The sequence below is a fragment of the Acinonyx jubatus genome, chromosome D3 (genome assembly GCF_027475565.1).
Source record: "Acinonyx jubatus isolate Ajub_Pintada_27869175 chromosome D3, VMU_Ajub_asm_v1.0, whole genome shotgun sequence".
Classification (NCBI taxonomy): Eukaryota; Metazoa; Chordata; class Mammalia; order Carnivora; family Felidae; genus Acinonyx; species Acinonyx jubatus.
This window is the reverse complement of record NC_069392.1, coordinates 24,111,428-24,128,438: the sequence shown is the minus strand read 5'-3', so window position 1 is coordinate 24,128,438 and position 17,011 is coordinate 24,111,428. Positions and strand designations below refer to the sequence as shown.

General features: G+C 53.2%; 1 protein-coding gene across 5 annotated transcripts in view; it reads right to left on the bottom strand.

The window, feature by feature from the left end:
- Positions 1-3,524: 3,524 nt before the first annotated feature.
- TTC28 (tetratricopeptide repeat domain 28) overlaps positions 3,525-17,011 on the bottom strand; it is a 625,904-nt gene continuing 612,417 nt past the window's right edge. For 4 of the 5 annotated variants that reach the window (XM_027050850.2, XM_027050848.2, XM_027050851.2 and 1 more), the window contains 6 exons: positions 16,606-16,837; positions 15,958-16,034; positions 14,352-14,375; positions 13,510-13,639; positions 10,162-10,269; positions 3,525-9,005 (listed from right to left, as the gene is read on the bottom strand). In XM_027050850.2, the coding sequence (XP_026906651.2) occupies positions 7,372-9,005; positions 10,162-10,269; positions 13,510-13,639; positions 14,352-14,375; positions 15,958-16,034; positions 16,606-16,837 (2,205 nt within the window). In that variant the 3' untranslated portion in view covers positions 3,525-7,371. The remainder of the gene's footprint in view (positions 9,006-10,161; positions 10,270-13,509; positions 13,640-14,351; positions 14,376-15,957; positions 16,035-16,605; positions 16,838-17,011) is intronic. The other variant, XM_027050849.2, reaches the window with a different exon arrangement.

Here is a 17,011-nt window from a genome sequence, read left to right as displayed (position 1 = left end):
CAGTCGAAGTCCGTCGTTCTGCGCCCCGTGTGTGGGCCTAAACCTTATGAGGCGCTACTTTGCATTTTCGCATATATTGGCACAAAATTGTTTGTAGTATTTTATTTTTTTTAATTTTTTTTTAACGTTTATTTATTTTTGAGACAGAGAGAGGCAGAGCATGAATGGGGGAGGGTCAGAGAAAGAGGGAGACACAAAATCCGAAACAGGCTCCAGGCTCCGAGCTGTCAGCACAGAGCCCGACGCGGGGCTCGAACTCACAGACCGTGAGATCATGACCTGAGCCGAAGTCGGCCGCTTAACCGACTGAGCCACCCAGGCGCCCCTGTTCTAGTATTTTAATGTTTATTCTTTTTGTGTGTGTGTGTGTGAGAGGGAGAGAGCAGGGTGTGGCGGGGGGGGGGGGGTGGTCAGAGAGAAGGGGAGAGAGAGACGGGTGGGGGGAGAGAGAGAGAGAATGAGAGAATCCCAAGCAGACTCTATCCACACTGTCCGTGCAGAGTCTGACTCGGGGCTGGAACCCATGAACCGGTTATCATGACCTGAGCCAAAACTAAGCATCGGATGCTTCCCCGACTGAGCCACCCAGGGGCCCCATAGTATTTTAGGTTTTCATCTCTGCAGCACTTTGAGCTACATCCACTTTCTCTTTCTTTTCTTCTTCTGTCTTCACATACACAACCAGTCTTCCTAGCAGTGAGTGTACTTTATCTTTTTGGCAAACTTCACCCTTCTCAATCTTCTATATTGCTTTTTAATTTCTTTCTGTTCTTATCCCCTCTCTTCTGTTCCCTCTGGGTTCATTCTTTTGCTAACCTCTTGGATCGGTCGGCTAGCTCAGTGGTGGGGTTCTTTCCTAACACATGTCTGTACATGCGAGTAGGGTCACACTCACCCCTTCTTACTGGTTGGGGCTCATGCAGGTATATATTTTGAACCCTAGCTGTGAATATGAACCGTTAAGGGCTACGCATTTTTCTTTGAAATGCCACTTCAACTGCATCCCACTAATTTTTATGGGGTTTTAAATTAATTTTATTTTTTTTAATATCTTATTTATTTTCGAGAGTGTGAGCGGGGGGAGGGGCAGAAAGAGGGGGCAGAGGATCCGAGGCAGGCTCTGAGCTGATGGCAGTGAGCCTGATGTGGGGCTTGAACTCATGAACTGGGAGACCACGACCCGAGCTGAAGTCGGATGCTCAACCGACTGAGCCTCTCAGGCGCCCCTAATTTTATTCTTAATTTATTCTATAATTTACATATTCCTGAAATCATGGAAACAGAAATCAAATTATATATTTTACTTTTACTGGGGGGGGGGGGGGAATGATATTCTTTGTAGTCCGCTGTGAGAACTTCCAGTCTTGAATAAAACAAGTAAGAAACATTTCTGTCAATAAAAGTAAAGCCCGCGAACACCCAGGGTGGCTTTGGAGGCATCTGTCGGCTCAGATGTGTACTGTTTTCTCATTTCTCCCTCCACTTCTATGGTTCACATGCTCTGTTAGTGCATTTTAAAATACCCAAGTGTTTGGAACCTTCTCGCCTTCTTATTGGTGCTGACTTGGTGCTGTGTTCTCATCACATGGAGGCCGGGATACAGACTCCTCAGTCTTTGCTGAGACTTGCTGCATGGCCTGTCCAGGATCTGTTTCCATAGTGTCTCCCATGTGCTCTTGTGAAGAACGTGGATCCCCTGGCAGAGACCAGGTTCTCTGATGTTTCACAAGCCTGTTTGCCGAGTTATTTAAACCGTAGGCTTGCTGGCTTGTATTCTTGATCCATCGATTATTGAGAGCAGAAGGTGAGATCCCATTATAACAGTGCTGTCCTCCAAACACGTAGTTCTGCCCAGTTTTACTTGATCAATTTTGAAATGATATGATTTGCTGCATACAAATTAGAATTTTGCCTTTCTGCTAAGGTTTTTTAACATTAGAGAATGGATCTTCTTTGTTTTTATTAGTGCCTTTTACTTTCTATTTTGTTGATCTTTTATCGTCAACTGTTGGGCCTTGTGCTTTGGTAGGGTTCCCCCCCCCCCAAAGAGGCATATCGGGTTTTGTTTGTTTGTTTGTTTGTTTTAACATTTATTTTTGAAAGAGCACGAGTGGGGGAGGGGCGCAGAGCCCGACATGGGGCTCGAACTCACGAACTGTGAGATCATGACCTGAGCTGAAGTCCGACACTTCACTGACTGAGCCACCCAGGCGTCCAGTGGCGTATCGTTTTTTTAAAGAGCCATGTGGCATATTGCCATCATTATTCCCCTTTATTTATTTTGAGAGAGAGAGTGTGCAATGGGGAGAGGTAAAGAGAGAGGGGGAGAGAGAATCCCAAAGAGGCTTCATGCTGTCAGTGCAGAGCCCAATGTGGGGCTCGATCCCATGAACCGTGAGATCATGATATGGTGAGCTGAGATCAAAAGTTGGATGCTTGGGGTGCCTGGGTGGCTCAGTCGGTTGAGTGTCCGGCTTCGGCTCAGGTCATGATCTCACAGTTCGTGAGCTTGAGCCTCGCATCGGGCTCTGTGCTGACAGCTCAGAGCCTGGAGCCTGCTTCCGATTCTGTGTCTCCCTCTCTCTCTGCTTCTACCCAGCTGGTGCTCTGTCTCTCTCTCTCAAAAATAAATAAACATTAAAAAAAAAATTAAAAGAAAAAAGGAAAAAAAAAGTTGGATGCTTAACTGACTGAGCCACCCAGACACCCACATTCTCCTTTTTAATTGTTAAATTCAGTTCATTCGATTACATTTATTGCTAGTAGTTTTCTTTCATCTTACTTTACATTTGTCCTGCTTTTAAAAAATGGTTTCTGTTGTTCTCTTTTTTCTATTCCTTTAGATCAAGCAAGTTTTAAAAATATTTTTTTCTGTGCTCCCTCTGGCAGCACGTGTAACAAAAATATTTTTTTCCTCCATTAACTAGTTTGGTACAATCCTCTGTTTCTATTTGTGTGTCTAGCATGTGTTTAACTTACTCTAAAAATAGTCTATGCTTTCTTCTCTTCCAAACAACCTATAGCACTTTAACATCCATGTGTTACATAGTATTGCCCGATATTTTTTTTGTTGCTATTCACATAAGATGTTAATGTTTATACAATCACTATTTGTCTTTAATTTATTCACACTCACTCCGCTGCTCACACTTCCTTCCTGCTTGTCAGACGTTTACAGGTAGGACTGTTTTCCTTCTCTCTGGAATACCTCCTTTGGAAGTTTCTTTAGTTACAGGGGTCTGGTGGTAGTGAACTCTGTTTGTCAGCACACGTCCACAACTGCGGAATTTTCTGGTCCTCGGACTGGGATCGCAGATCAGAGGCGTTCAGTCTTCTAATTCACCACCCACCGGCAGGTCCTGTGCACCCTCTTGGGCTCTCCTCCTGGCAAACGTGAGGCTACAGTGTATTTATAAGGACTCCAAAATGACAGACTGCTCATTAACGACCCAGGGCCATTCTGTGTCCCGCAAGGAAACCTGGAAAGCGCAGAATGTGTGCAGAAAGTGACTCAGACACAGCACTTAAAACCGTGGGAACTCATGCTTTAATAGACACTGAAATCACAAAGGAAGGCCAAGTGCCTTAACAATCTCAATAAAAATATGAAGTTCTTTTTACATGGTAAATTTCGTAATATAAAAAGTTTAATGCCATCTGGAAACTGTAATTTACAAAAAAAAAGTCCATCTAGGCCAAGGATGGCTAACACGGCATACAAGGGGGTGGGGGGCGAGTGCCAAGCGGGGAAGGCGTCCGAGGCGGGGAGAGGTGACCGCATGTGTCCTCACATCTTTGAAAGAACCGTGACAAGCAAGGGCCCAGCTCACAAACCACGTGAACAATCCTTTCAGGTGAAACAACAAAATGTGTGATGAAAATGACACAGTTTTCACCCTCTGCCTCCTTACTGAAAGCAACCAGAGTACCGCGCCCTATTTCTTCCACACTGAGCAGTAACTAACCAAGTGGCGGTGGGAGGTGGCAGGGGGGTCGGGGGTGGGGGGGGGGGGGGAGGGTCGGGCGTGTGCTGGGGACTTGCTGCAATGACCACTTACCGAGATTGACTGGGACGCCAGAGCGGGACAAGGACAGTGTGTCCTGCTGAGACCCAGCGAGGATCAGAGTGGACCACGATGTTTTTCAAACAGGATGAAGTGACAACATTTTCGTTTCACTACGCGCTAAGGCGGATCAAAACGTTAAGTTTCAGTAGCTCATTTTGTCCTGGTGTTTCGACTTGGTTATTAATAAGTTCGCCAACCGGTGAGAATTCAGATGGGATCTACCCCTTGCTTTGTGGTCATGCCAAGGAGGGAGATTTTATTGCTTGTGCTCAGTGTATCTGCATCTGATGGAGGAGGACGGGGGCAGGACATTCCAGTTTCCTGAGCTGAAAACGAAACGTATCCAATGCTTTCTGCACACGGTAAGGAAAAGATGGTTTTGTTCATTTTACCCACAGCCGTTGAAGCATTCCAAGCGGGGCAAAGAGCCACGGACTGTGCGGGAGTCCTTTGCTTCTACCCCATGGCTCAGGGTTCCCATGCATGCCAACTTTATCCACAACTCGACACTCACGTTCCCTACACTGTAGAAACAAAACATTCTAATTGTGTTTTCTGTCTCCTGCACCAGGAGTCGGCAAACTTTTTCTTAAAAGGTCAGGCATCCGGTATGGTAGGCTTTGTGGGCCAAGAGGCAAAATCGAGAATATTATGGAGGTACTTCTATGACTATTTAAACATGTGAAATCCATTGCTATCTCGTGGCTATAAACAACGAGGCCTCCGACCAGATTCAGCCTGTGGGTCACGGTCTGCGAACCCCTGATCTGTACAAAGAAATCTGTGAATTATACAGTCTCACATAACTTTTAAGTGCATACTTTTTTTTTTTTTTTCCGTGGAGGAGCCTGAAAAATCTCCTGTGACTTGACATCCATTTCACTCATAAAGAAAACACCAAGACGGTAAACATAAGCAGGTGGCGATTCTACAGTGATTTTTAGATTGGTCCTTATTATTTCATCGTGTTAAGCTTTCCTTCATTGAAGCTTATCTCTAGGACAGGAAAAAAAAAAAAAAAAGAAGGTCACGTACACCATTTGGTTTTTCGACACGAAACCTAAAACAATAGTGTGGTTACGACTAACGCCAGGTCAGGGTCCACGAGACCTCCTAGCCGGCTCGATCACCACGGGAAGTGGTCTGGGTGGTAGGGGGCGTGCACTGGAGGTGGACGGGGGTGCGTGTGCTCACACAGGGAGCTCACACCCCAGGCCGGTCCTCCGGGGCCGCTCGGCACTTGGGAAAGGGCGGAGATGGCTAAGAAAGGAACCGCCTGACTATCTACATCGGGATTCAGAAATTTACTCTGAGGTGTTGTGTTTGTTGTGGGGACCTGATTTCACTATCTAAATGCACAGTGCTATGAACTTGCTTTCATTGGCTACTCTGGGACTTCTATTACCGTTTGGTTTTTCCCTCCTGACACCAAGAACCTCGTGATTGCTTCTTCGTGAAGTGTCTGTCTTCCAGTGTCGGGGTCAGGGCGCGAACGGGACACCCTTGCTGTCTGTCGGGGTGAAGGCGAAAAAGGCCCTATGATGGGGCTCAGGGGGGAGTAACGCGCCGAGGAAATAGTCTCCTTCCCTCTCTTCAGGGTTCACCGAGTGACAGGGCAAGCGGTCAGTGTGTGCTGAGAAAGTGAGATCCTACCTGAGGCTAAAGACTCTACTTGGGGGTCTTAATGTTGGCGCCCCTCCCGCCATGCCTCTCACGTCCACTCCAGGTGTCGCGGGCCCAGCGGCCGCCCACCTCAGTGTGACACTCCCCACAGGGAGGGCGGGAGGATTTTAATTTTAGAATTCTGTAAAAGAGGTGTATTCAAATTCTCCAACTAAAGTTGGTCCTAGTGTGATTTTTAGCATTTCATCTCTTTCTTTAGAAGTCAATGCTTACCCCCACCTAGACTGTCTTTTGTCACAGCCTTGCTGACGAGAACCTGGGCGTAAGGTCACGGCTGTAGGAGATGCCTACCCTGTTTGTTCAGGACAACACTTTCAGGAATAGCTATTTCCCTGCTCAGCAACCGTTTGGATGTAAATCCCAGCAAAAGCCACCCCCCCCCCACCCCTGCTTCTTAGGCCGTGGACATTAAAGTGTAATGTGGGGGGGGGGGGGGGGAGGGGCCGGTTCCCGCTACGCCGAGGGTGCCACTCACAGACATGGGGAGCTGGGGCTGCAGAGCCCGGGAACAGCTCTAGATGGGAGAGGTGGCAGAGGCCTGGAGTTGGGAAAAGAGAATAAAATTAAAGCAGCTGCCGAAGGGAATAGGAGCTGGAAGTTCCATTCTGGTTAAATCTGGTTAGCTGTGTATTTTTTTTTTTTTTTTTTTTTTTTTTTTTTTTTTTGCTTACAAGGAAACTGAATAATTTCAACCTCCCCCCTCCCCCGCAAACTTGATAATTACTTACTGATGACTATTCAAAATTTGACATTTTAAAAAATTTGAGCTTTTTAAAAATAATAGCTATAAATGCAAAGTACTATCGATAATAAAACCAAGTTGTTTATCCATGTACAAAAAAGGTCAATAATGTTTTCAAAGCACAAAGTTGCATTTTAAATCACAATTGCATAGTTCTAAAATGCCTGGAGAAGAGAGTTACATAAAATTTTTTTAGAAAATTCAAGTTTGGTTGACAGTGGGGCCCCAAGGACGTTTGTGGAGTTCAGGACGGAAGTGCTGTTGGACAGTGAGTTTATTGCATTGCTACTGTGATGTTATGCGATCATCCGACCAGAATTGCTACAGTTTAATTACAAATCATTGGCATTTTAAAAACCATTCTGTTTTTGGCTAATATCACACTTTCATGTAGAATTCAACTTAGATTTTATATATCCCTCCCCCAACCAGCACCTGAAAGCCTTTAAAAAAAGCTCTATTTGTATTTGTGTATAAAAGGTACTGCATATATGCCTCTTAGCAAAATATGTGCTCCCTTTCCTCTCCCCACCCAGAACCATGACCGTTTTGTAAAAAAAAAAAATCCTGTTGAAGAGTCACATCAGAGATGAGAAGCAGGGAGTTCAAGGTAAACATTGGGTGAAGCATGTAGAAGATTCCACGAGCCTCCGGTACCGACACCACGGGAAGTTCTGGCTTGGGGTGGCTCTGGCCCAGGGTGGCTGCCGGCCGCGTGGATGGGGGCGCGGGGGGTGTGGCGGCGGCCCACGCCCCGAGGGAGCACCCAACGAGACGTGGCTGGTGGGGCCACCGCGCTCAGAGTGCGGGCGTGGGCCCGTGAGCGTGCGCCTGTCTCCGTGGCTGCTGCAGCCCGAGCCTGCGGCTGTGAGACGCGCTCTAGCATTTGGAGGAGGGGAAGAATCTCCCCGGGGACAGAAACTTGTAGCCGTTGCCAGAGGGAAGTCTGAAAGGGCGGGCGGGAGCCGGTGCGGGCGGGCCGGCGGGCAGGGGCAGCGTGCCCAGTGCCGTGGTCTCCGTGCGCCAGTGGCCGTTGGGAGGCGCTTTTTGTGGCGTTTCTCCAGGCTGCTGCATGGACAGTTCCTTAAGCTCCAGCTTGTCCACTCCCTCCTCCTTCTTGTTGTGCCGAGGAGACAAATTTAGGAGACTGAGGACGTCTCTTTTGGAAGTCATCGTCCCAGGGGGGCCCCGGAATATTTTCACTGGTCCCGCGGAATGCTGGGGTGCGCTCTGCCAGAACATCTTCAGGTTGTGCACGGCCTGCACCTTCTCGTCGATGGCTGCCATCTTCAGTTTGTCTATGTCGGGGGCGTCGGCGGGACTGGAGCGGGCAGAACCGGCCGACGAGTAGGAGAGGGCCGGGGACGGCGCGCTCCCGGCAGGAGACTGATGGCCGGAGCTGGGGGACACGTTCCTCGGCGACTTGGAAATGTGAGCACTGTAAGGAGAGCTGGGGTACTTGAGTTTAAAGAGAGGCTGGTCGGGGAGGGAGGTGTGGGAGTCCGCGCCGGGTGACGGCCGACCCCCGTGCTGGCTTGGGCTGTCTTTGACGGACGCCTCCGAGCTGGTGGGGCTGCTGTACCCTGAGCTCACCTTGGGGAGGGACGAGCTTCTGGCTGGGGGCTTTGGTTTAGCAGCGACCGGTGACGGCTGGCCCTTGGGGTGCGAGAGGGGAGGCCTGCTGAACGCGCTGGTCTCTGACGCCCTGAAGACGGCCCCGCCGTTGGGCCCGGGGCCGCCGCCGTCCTCCGGGTGACTGTTCTTGCTGCCCTGGCCGCCGCCCCTCTGCAGCCGCTCCACCGCGATGAGATGACTTTGCGTCTCCTCTAGAATTTTCTGGGCCAACTCTTGTGGATCGAGCTTTGGGTTGCTCTCTTCTTGGGATTTCACGGTGCTGTCGGTTTCTGTGCTCGACTGGTCCGATTCTCCCGTGTCTGAACTTGCTAGTTTGCCAACCTTTTGGAAGGGAGAGTTGGGGCTGGGAATCAGAGTCATTTTAACCGGAGAGTTGGGTGTGCTCACGCTGCCCTTGGAGCTTACCGAAACCTTCACGCCCCCGGCCGTCCCCACTCGCGACTGCTTGTGATCCGGCGAGAAGCGCAGCTTCCGGTTTTCCGGGTAGGCCGCCAACGGCTCGGTGCTGATGATGGAGAAGCCCTCGTATTCTTCTTCATCTTTGCCGCCCGCAGGGCGGGTCTGGGGGGACAGCTGGCCCCGAGGCAGGGTGGACCGCTGCGGGTAGGCGTTCTTGGACCGGTCGTAGTCCTGCCGGCCGCGGGGGCCCCCGCCTTCCGACCCCGCCTCGGGCTTGGAGACGAAGCTCATGGAGGAGGCGATGGAGCTCAGGCTGTACACGGAGATGGCGTCCGAGGCGATGCTGTCCGCACCGGTGGGGGAGAAGGGCGGGTGCTGGTAGCTCAGGGGCAGGGCATTGGAGACGGACTGGGCCGAGGCCAGAGACTCCAGGGAGGACGAGCTGTCGAGGCTGAGGCGCTTGGGCAGCTCGGTAGAATCTGAGTCAAGACATAAGTGCCCAGAGGGCAGTTAGAATTCTCTGTGGCTTCGATGTTTTTTTCAAGGTCACAAGCATCCCCTTACACGCAGGAGCTAGCTGGGGGCTGTGTATGTGCTGCGTGCACGCAATCTGAATTTACCCCGGAATCCTGGGGAATGAGGTCCCGCCGGGAAGGGTAAGTGTCGTGGCTCGTGCTCCGAGCGGGGCCTGTGGGCCATCTGTGCTGCCCCCTGTCCTGAACCCACAGCCACTACCTTCTGGATTCCAGCAGCCTCCTCAGGGTCATTTACACTCTCTCTCTGCGTTGCCTTTCCTCCTCCCCCTTCCCCTAGCCCCTTCTTCCCCCCGCCCCCAACCCCCTCCACTCGAACCCCTGCCCTCCCTCGTTCCTGTAAACGTCATCGGCAGCACCCATGCTGCCAAGCCCACTGTTCGCTGCCCAGGTTCACAGTTGGTCGCTCCCTGCCCTCACTGACCACTCCTTCCCGGGACCTCCTCGTCTTTGCAAACTGTGAACCCCAGAGTGATCACAGGACACAGTCCTCTCCCCGCCGGCCTCTCCCTGAACTTCAGACTCCTGTAACCAGCCGCCGGCACAGGTGTCTAACGGCCATTTCAGAACTGAATGTGTCCAAGGTGGAACTCAGGCCCGTTCCTCCTGCCACTTCCAAGGTCTCAGCAAAAGGTGGCGTTTGTTCCCCAAAACAAGGTATTGCCTGCGACCCTCCCTTCCTGGGACGTACACCCTTCAGCAGATCCCGTTGATTCTGCCTTCAGACCAGGGCCACCATCCTTGCCAGCATCCAGGCACCACCCTCTGAGAGTGGCAGGCAGGCAGAGTGCCCCCAGGGGACTGAAAGCTGCTTCCAGCATGAATGACCGGGACCCACCCCTCCCTAAGTCAGCGGCTGCCACCCCGTCTCGTCCCATCCTCTGCGTGTCCTCTTCACCGCGTAGGCGGCACCTTGTCTCTACCACGTGTTGTGATCATGAGTTGGTGTGTTGACCGCCTTTGGACAGTTCCGAAAACTTATGCCAAAACTACACGTTCACTTTTCCTTCCCTTCCCAAGATGCAGCCAGGCTGGCACGGGCACCTGCACCCCGGGCGCGCGGGGGGCGGCATGGAGGGGGCGGCGGGGGAGAGGCGCTTACCGAAGAGCGCGAGCAGAGACTGCAGGGCAAAGTGCACGGTCCGCCGGTTGGCTTGTTTCCCGGTTTTCAGGATTACTTCCTCCTGACCCACTTCACAGAGATCGAACCCTAGGGGAGCAAAGAATGTAAACATCTGCTTCCGTAGGGAAGAGTCCACGTCTGGAAAAGGCTGAGAGCCGCGGGGCTCCTTGGACGGTCTCACGGGAAGCCCCGCGGGCCCCTCAGCAAGCGCCCAGCCTGGGGTGGCCCCGGGTGCCGGTGCGGGCCCCCCCCCCCCCCCCCCCCGAGTGCAGAGTGTGCACCTGGAGGCCTGGCTCCCTCCCTCCTGCCCGTCCTGGAGCACCGGCAGCTTTCCCGCCCTCAGCTGTGTTCCCGAAAGCCCCTGGTCCCAATCAGTCGGGCTCATTCCTTCCAAGAACCGTGCACTGAAAAAAGACGAAGAGGGACAAAAACCGGCCACGCCATTCGGCCCGGGGTCCAACACTTAAAGCTGGTGCCCGGGAAGGTGGAGGCTTCTTAAGGGCAGGGACGGTGTCTTCACACGTGCTCAGCGTCTGCCACCAAGGGCGTGGAAACGAGCGCGCCTGACGATGGAGCGTCTGCTTTCTGGGCCGAGCCACCCCACTGGGACTGCGCTCTGTTTGTTCTGCTGAAGTCCAGGGGGACCGCTCCCTGACACCAATGGCTCTACTGAGACGTGGAGCGGGCACAGCAAAGGGCAGGAGCCGCCCGAGCAGGAGGCGAGCTACCGAGCTGCCACCAGCGCACGGAGACTTATTAGAGACCTCCCAAAGGCACCTGGCGCACTTCTCCCTGGGAGGCACACGGGAAGAAGGAGCCAAACGCAGACGCCGTGGCCAAAGGCTGTGTGCACAGACAGGATGTAGGGCCCGCGGAGCCCTCAGCACCCAACATCCGCGTCCAGCCTCTCACAGCGGATCACTGAGCGCCGCCTGCAACTGCGGAAGCGCTTGGTGCCGACGGCCCGGGGGCAGGCACCTGTGATCCCGGCAGGCACCTGTGATCCCCGGCCCTTCCCTCCTCTGACGTACAATCTGCCGTAGCCTGCATGCTGTGCATGTCATGGCCGAGTGTTCGCCAAAGCAGAAGGGTGTCTACGTTTTCATTCTAACTCCAGGGTTCTGATACGGGTCTGGCGCTAATTCCTCTGGGAATTCGGTTCCCTCGAGGAGCTACCTCGGCCTTCCGGTTGCTCTGAGACATTTTCCCCTCTGGACTCAGAAATAAACAGTCCCTGGAAGCAGCAGGAAGGTCTCCGAGAACTCAGCATTTCAGGGCGAATAACTAATTCATATTAAATGTAAGATTTTGGTTAGAAACCTCTACTTCTAGCAGAACGATGTGACTTGGTTCCTCCGACAGCACTGAAGTAAATAGCCAACAGCCCTGTGATGGGTTGTGATGGCTCCTGCTGGGTGCTGAGGGCTGGAAAGAGGGCACCTGGTGCCTCAGAGCCCTCAAGAGTGAGGGAGTCACTTGTCCAAATGCCCAGCCTGCAGAGACTTTTCCTCCTCCGGTCCCAGTCCAGGCACACTGGGTCGCCCCTTGAATATCAGTGGATTTGGAAAGTGCCAGGAAGTAGGAAATTACCCACAATTCCCAACACCGAGGAGAGCTAACAATCCACTTGGCAATACCCAGTTCACCAGTGAGGAGGGCTGGCTGTCAGACCCACACTGAAGGGAGGAGATGTGGGCCCTGCATGAGGAAGACAGCTTTTCCTTTATAGAGAAAGGTCTTGGCTCCGTCTTCCCTCACCTGGGTCCTGTGTCACTGCTCCAGGGACAGGCCTGTCCTAGAGGTCAAACGAGATTCTTCCTGAGTGTGGACCTGGCTGCTGACTATATTTACTTAGATATTAATTTCTTATGTTTATACCAAGAAGACTGTGCTTTAAGTCCACAGAAAGAGCACAAATCATAAAGGATGTCAGAGCATTGACTTATAGAGATTCAGAGTCCCTATGGGGCTTTGGGGGTTCCCCCATTAAAAGCAAACAGAGCCAGGGGCGCCTGGGTGGCTCAGTTGGTTAAGCGTCCGACTCTTGATTTTGGCTCAGGTCATGATCTCACCCTTCATGAGATCGAGCCCTGCGTCGGGCTCTGTGCTGAGAGCATGGAGCCTGCTTGGGATTCTGTCTCTCCCTCTCTCTCTCAAAATAAATAAACATTAAAAAATAATAATTAAAAAACAAAAAAAGCAAATGGAGCCAGCCCTAAGTTGAGGCGGGCCGGGAAAGGTCACCTGCAAAATGGGTTATAAATGAAGCCTTATGCTGAATATCCAGGTTTCACAAGCAGAAGAAAACTGCCTAAGGACTGGCTGCTCTGCCATGTCGGATGGCCTGGTCCCCGTGACAGTGACTCGAAGCTGTGTCATCCTCTGGAACCCCCACTCCCTCAGGTTCAGACAAAGGCCTTCCCGTGGCCTCATCTGTCCCTGTGCCTCCTGCACCAGCATGGGTGCCTCACACATATGCTCACCGATGGCTCTTCCCTCTGCCTGGGTCTTTCCCCCTGAAGACACCCACCTGCCTCCCTGCCTCCTACCCCTGCAGCCATCGCTAGGACCCTAATGCTTCTGCCTGTGACCTAAGGTGCTCCCCTTAGGCCAAGTGTCTACCATATCTGCCCACGAGGCTGACAACTCTAGGAGCGCACGGTCCTCTGCTCAGTGCTGCACCCCCAGAGCCTAGCACCTTGCCTCACAGGACCCAGGCGCTTCGCAGAGAAGCTGGTGGAGGGAATGGCTCCCGGGCAAATCACACAGGCACTTAAGTGGGACAGGAGAGCAGCCTGCAGCCTCTTGTGGTTTTCGCATCCAGAAACACATCTAGTAAAGGAACAATGATGTCAAGCTGCCTCAGCCATGTTACAGTGTCACAAAAGGAACAGAAAGCATCTGGGTGCACAAGAATCCTGGTGCGTGCAGTTCTAGGTCCCCAGCACCAAATCTAACAAATCTAACGGAGTTTCAACAGTAGGATAGAGACCGACCCTAAAACCCTTATTTTGTGACTTTGTTTTCTTTAGCTTTTAATCATGGCTTGATCCCCAATGGTGCTGAAAGCTAGCGCGTTTATATTAAGACGATGCCTAGAAATGAGAGATGAGACCAAAAGGTAGGTAGGGGAGATGGAACCAGGCTGGAGGGCCGTTTGGAAACTGGGCTAAAGTGCTGGAATCTTTGAACCATCTTTACATAACAAAACAGCTAAGAAAACACAAAGACCCCTAAGAATCTACCAGCCTTCCCCAATAGAAACTGGGAGAAACAGGGTTTTAAAAAACAGGAGTGAAGATGTGGGCAAAGGGTGCCCCGTCCTACCTAGAGCCGCCAGGAACTCATGACAGCCCGGGAGCCGCCACAGCTGGACGCTGATGGACACCTGGATGGGGGCCGAGGCGAAGTCCTGCTCCTTCTCGCCCGCCTGCAGCTGAACCAGCACCTGGTGGAGCTGAGGGACAAGAACAGGTGAGCCCCGCGCCTTCCCAGCGCCTCTGTCCCCTCCAGCCCGCCTATGATTTGTCCCCTGTATCACTTCTGCATCACCTGGTGCTGTCATCCCTAATGACCTCACACGTGCCCAGCACTGGAAGTTCCTTGCATGGCACCTCACGCCTACCGTCTTGGCTCCTCTGGGGAGGCTCAGGGGAGGGGGGTCACTGGTCAGGGCAGACGCACCTCTTCCCTCCGCGCACTGGTGCTGGGGTTCGGGGGCTAGAAGAGGGGTGGGTTGTAGGACTGGCCGGCCCCCTCGTTAGTCTTTATTAGAACCCTCTTGATGATCTCGAGTTACATGGTGAAGGTATGTTCTAGAGCCTTAGCGCTCACAGAAGAACCCACACGACCCATTCGAGTGCCCGTGGCAACTCGGGTCAGGGTCACTTAAAGTCACTTCCGCCCCTGCTGTTCTGGTGGAGCTTGAGAGGTCAAATCAAGAACACAAGAAGGGTGGAGCAGGAAAGGGGGAGCCAGAGCAGAGGAAGAGGGCAGTCGCGCGAGGTGGTGGCCAGCGGCCGGGGTCAGCCCAGCCCGGGGCGCGCGTGGGCAGGTGCACGGGGCTCCCACAGCACGTGCGCCTGAGCTCACAGCGGGCCCGGGGGACGCGGGGGTGGCGGGTGCAGGGGCTCACCTGACAACAGTTGCTACTTAAAGTAGTTACTCACCATTCCAACCATATTTTTAACAGCCTTCGGCCAGCAGATTATAAGAAAAAGAAAGAAAAAGAGAGAGAAAGAAGAGAGTTTAGACTCAAGCACAGGTTGTTATGCAACACGAGCTGCTTACTGCTTTAGGAAGCGCCACACCAGGCCCGCGGCTCTGACCGGGAGGGGAGAGGAGCGAGAGTCAGCAGGGACACACAGGAAAACAAACAGCCACACCAGGCCAGACGCGGTCAGGGGTAGCCAGGCCCTGCCCTTCCTTGCCAGGAGAGGAGCAGGGCAGGCAGGACTCGGGTGGGAGGCGGGGGGAGGGGGTGCACAGGCCATGTATAGGCCACTCTAGAAACGTCCGTGGTTCCAGAGTGACTCAAGAAATATCCACCGTCTGCTGGCCATGGGGGGCAGCCCCGGACATGGTGCCTGGGGCCCAGCGGGATAGGAGGCAGAAAGTCCCTGTGATGCCACCCAAAGCAAGAAATCAAGCAGCTGGGTTTTGGGACTCGGCCTTGCCCTGCAGATGTAATTCTAGAGTTCTCTTTCTTGTAGAGCACAGGCTTCCAGCCCTCCTGGGTTCAGGACGTTCTAGAAGTGCCTTCCTGATTCTCTCCAAAAAGGAGATGTAACACGCTTACTGCAGAGCGAGCAGGAACTAAAGAAGGGGCCATGTCATTGAGCTACGGTGTTCCAGATCTGGGCTGGAAACAACCCCAGGTAGGTGGGGGGCTCCAGGCACTCAGATTTTCAGAGGTTAATCCTAGACAGAACAGCTTTATTTCTGCACAGAAACATTAACATCTAATATGAAAGCTGATAAATAATATATATTGTTTTTTCAAATTATTACACTACAAGATGACCAGAGACAACTGTCCTGTGTAATTCATGGTCGCTATACCATCTGGAAGCACTCCCACACACAGCGGTCACCCTGGGGTTCACCATGTCACTTCTTCCCCTTGTTCCAGACCCCCACTGGCAGTAGGAAGGTTAGGAGCTCTGAGGCCAAGTTGGGAAGGGCCTACATGATACTGAGAGTTAGACTCTTCCTGATTGCTGAATTAGATCTACGTTCCCTTCAAAGAAAGCACATTTTTAAAAACCTGCTGACCAATATCTTGCATTAGAGTTGACTTTGTGTTCACGGCTGTGGCTACTTTGTTTCAGGCAGGGTTCGTACTCTGATCTGGACACCTGTAGTGGACCTGGCAGGCTAGCCCTACACCTGCTGGCTGAGGGAATGTGGCTCTAACACTTGTCAGCAGAAAAAGCTGGCGGTCGGGGATGACAAGGTGCAGGAGGCCACTGAATAGTTCAGGAAATGGCCTGAGACTGCAGGGGACAGGGGCCCCTTAGGCATCCTCTGATGCCTTACTGCTCTCAGAACCCAGTGCCCAGAGAGGACAGCACAAGCATCTGCCCCCCTGTGCGTGCACATGCCTGGGGGGCCGTTTCACCCCCAGCCCTCGCCTTTTCTTTCTAATCCCAAAGGCTGAAAAAAGCAAAAGACCGTGTTACTTGCAGATTCCTATTTAGGGCCAAATCACCCCATCTTTCCAGCTTGGCACGGCCCTCAGGCCTGGGCTCAGCCGCCCTAGCTAGCTCAACTCACCCGGCTGATGAGCTGCTCGCCAGTCTCCGAGGCAGTGATGAGCTTGCAGAGGGCTTGGAGGGCAGGGTTGGGCAGACCTAAACCAAGAAGAAGGTGCGTGTTACCCAGAAGAGCCTCTGCACTCACAGCCCTCCCCAGGCTAAGAGCCTGAGACGCTCTGCGTCGGTGGCATTTTCAAAAGCGTGGGACAGCCAGGCATGTGGGTCTATGTCTGACTTGAGAAAGGAGAGAAGGGGCTCAGAGAAAGGCCAGTCCTGCCCCTGCTGCAATCCTCCAGGTGTGTGGTCACGTTCCTGGGATCCCAGCCCTGGCTCAGGCAGCATCACCTCCTCTGAGTGATACACAAAAGTCAGCCCTGAGCGCCTGCAGGCTGCTTGATGCTGGGGTTTGGCCACACAGCTCTGTCAGATCCGAAGCTGCCAATGAAATATTAAGGAAGCTACTGTCCGCCCAGCCTTCCTCCGTGTGACTCCAGGAAGAGGCAGAGCCAGGGCCGTGCCCTGCTGGGGCAGAGAATGCTTTGCTATTTCAGATCTCTTCCACGTGAGGAGAGGTCTGTGTCTGCGACCCTGCCATGTTTTGGGACACTTGCTCCTTTCCAGCTGTGAGAGCCAGCATCCCTATGAATGCAGGGACCGTGAGGCTCACCCAGCAGGGACTGGATCGTGCTGCTGCAATGCTGGAGCCGGTCGCCCGGGTCGGAGGTCGGGAAGAAGACCGCTGCGGGCAGGCCGCTGGCAGGGGGGTCCAGCCGGAAGCCCACGGCGGTGAGGAGGGCCTGCCAGCCGGGGATGCCGCCCACTTTGTTCTCCACGCTCTGCTGGGACGTGTACATGGCGTTGCGCTGCCCGTTCTGGATGCGCTGCAGGGACTTCTCCACCTGCAAGGGCGAGGGGGAGTGAAGCGCCACTCCGGGCAGGGGCAGGGGCCAGCCCCGGTTTCTCTCCCGGTGGCTCTGGGGACACACAAAGCCTAAGGCGTGAAGCCAGTACGCGGCTGCCTGCTGCCCCCTGGGCGCCCAGGCCTGGGGATCCTGACACTGCGGCAGCGGCCC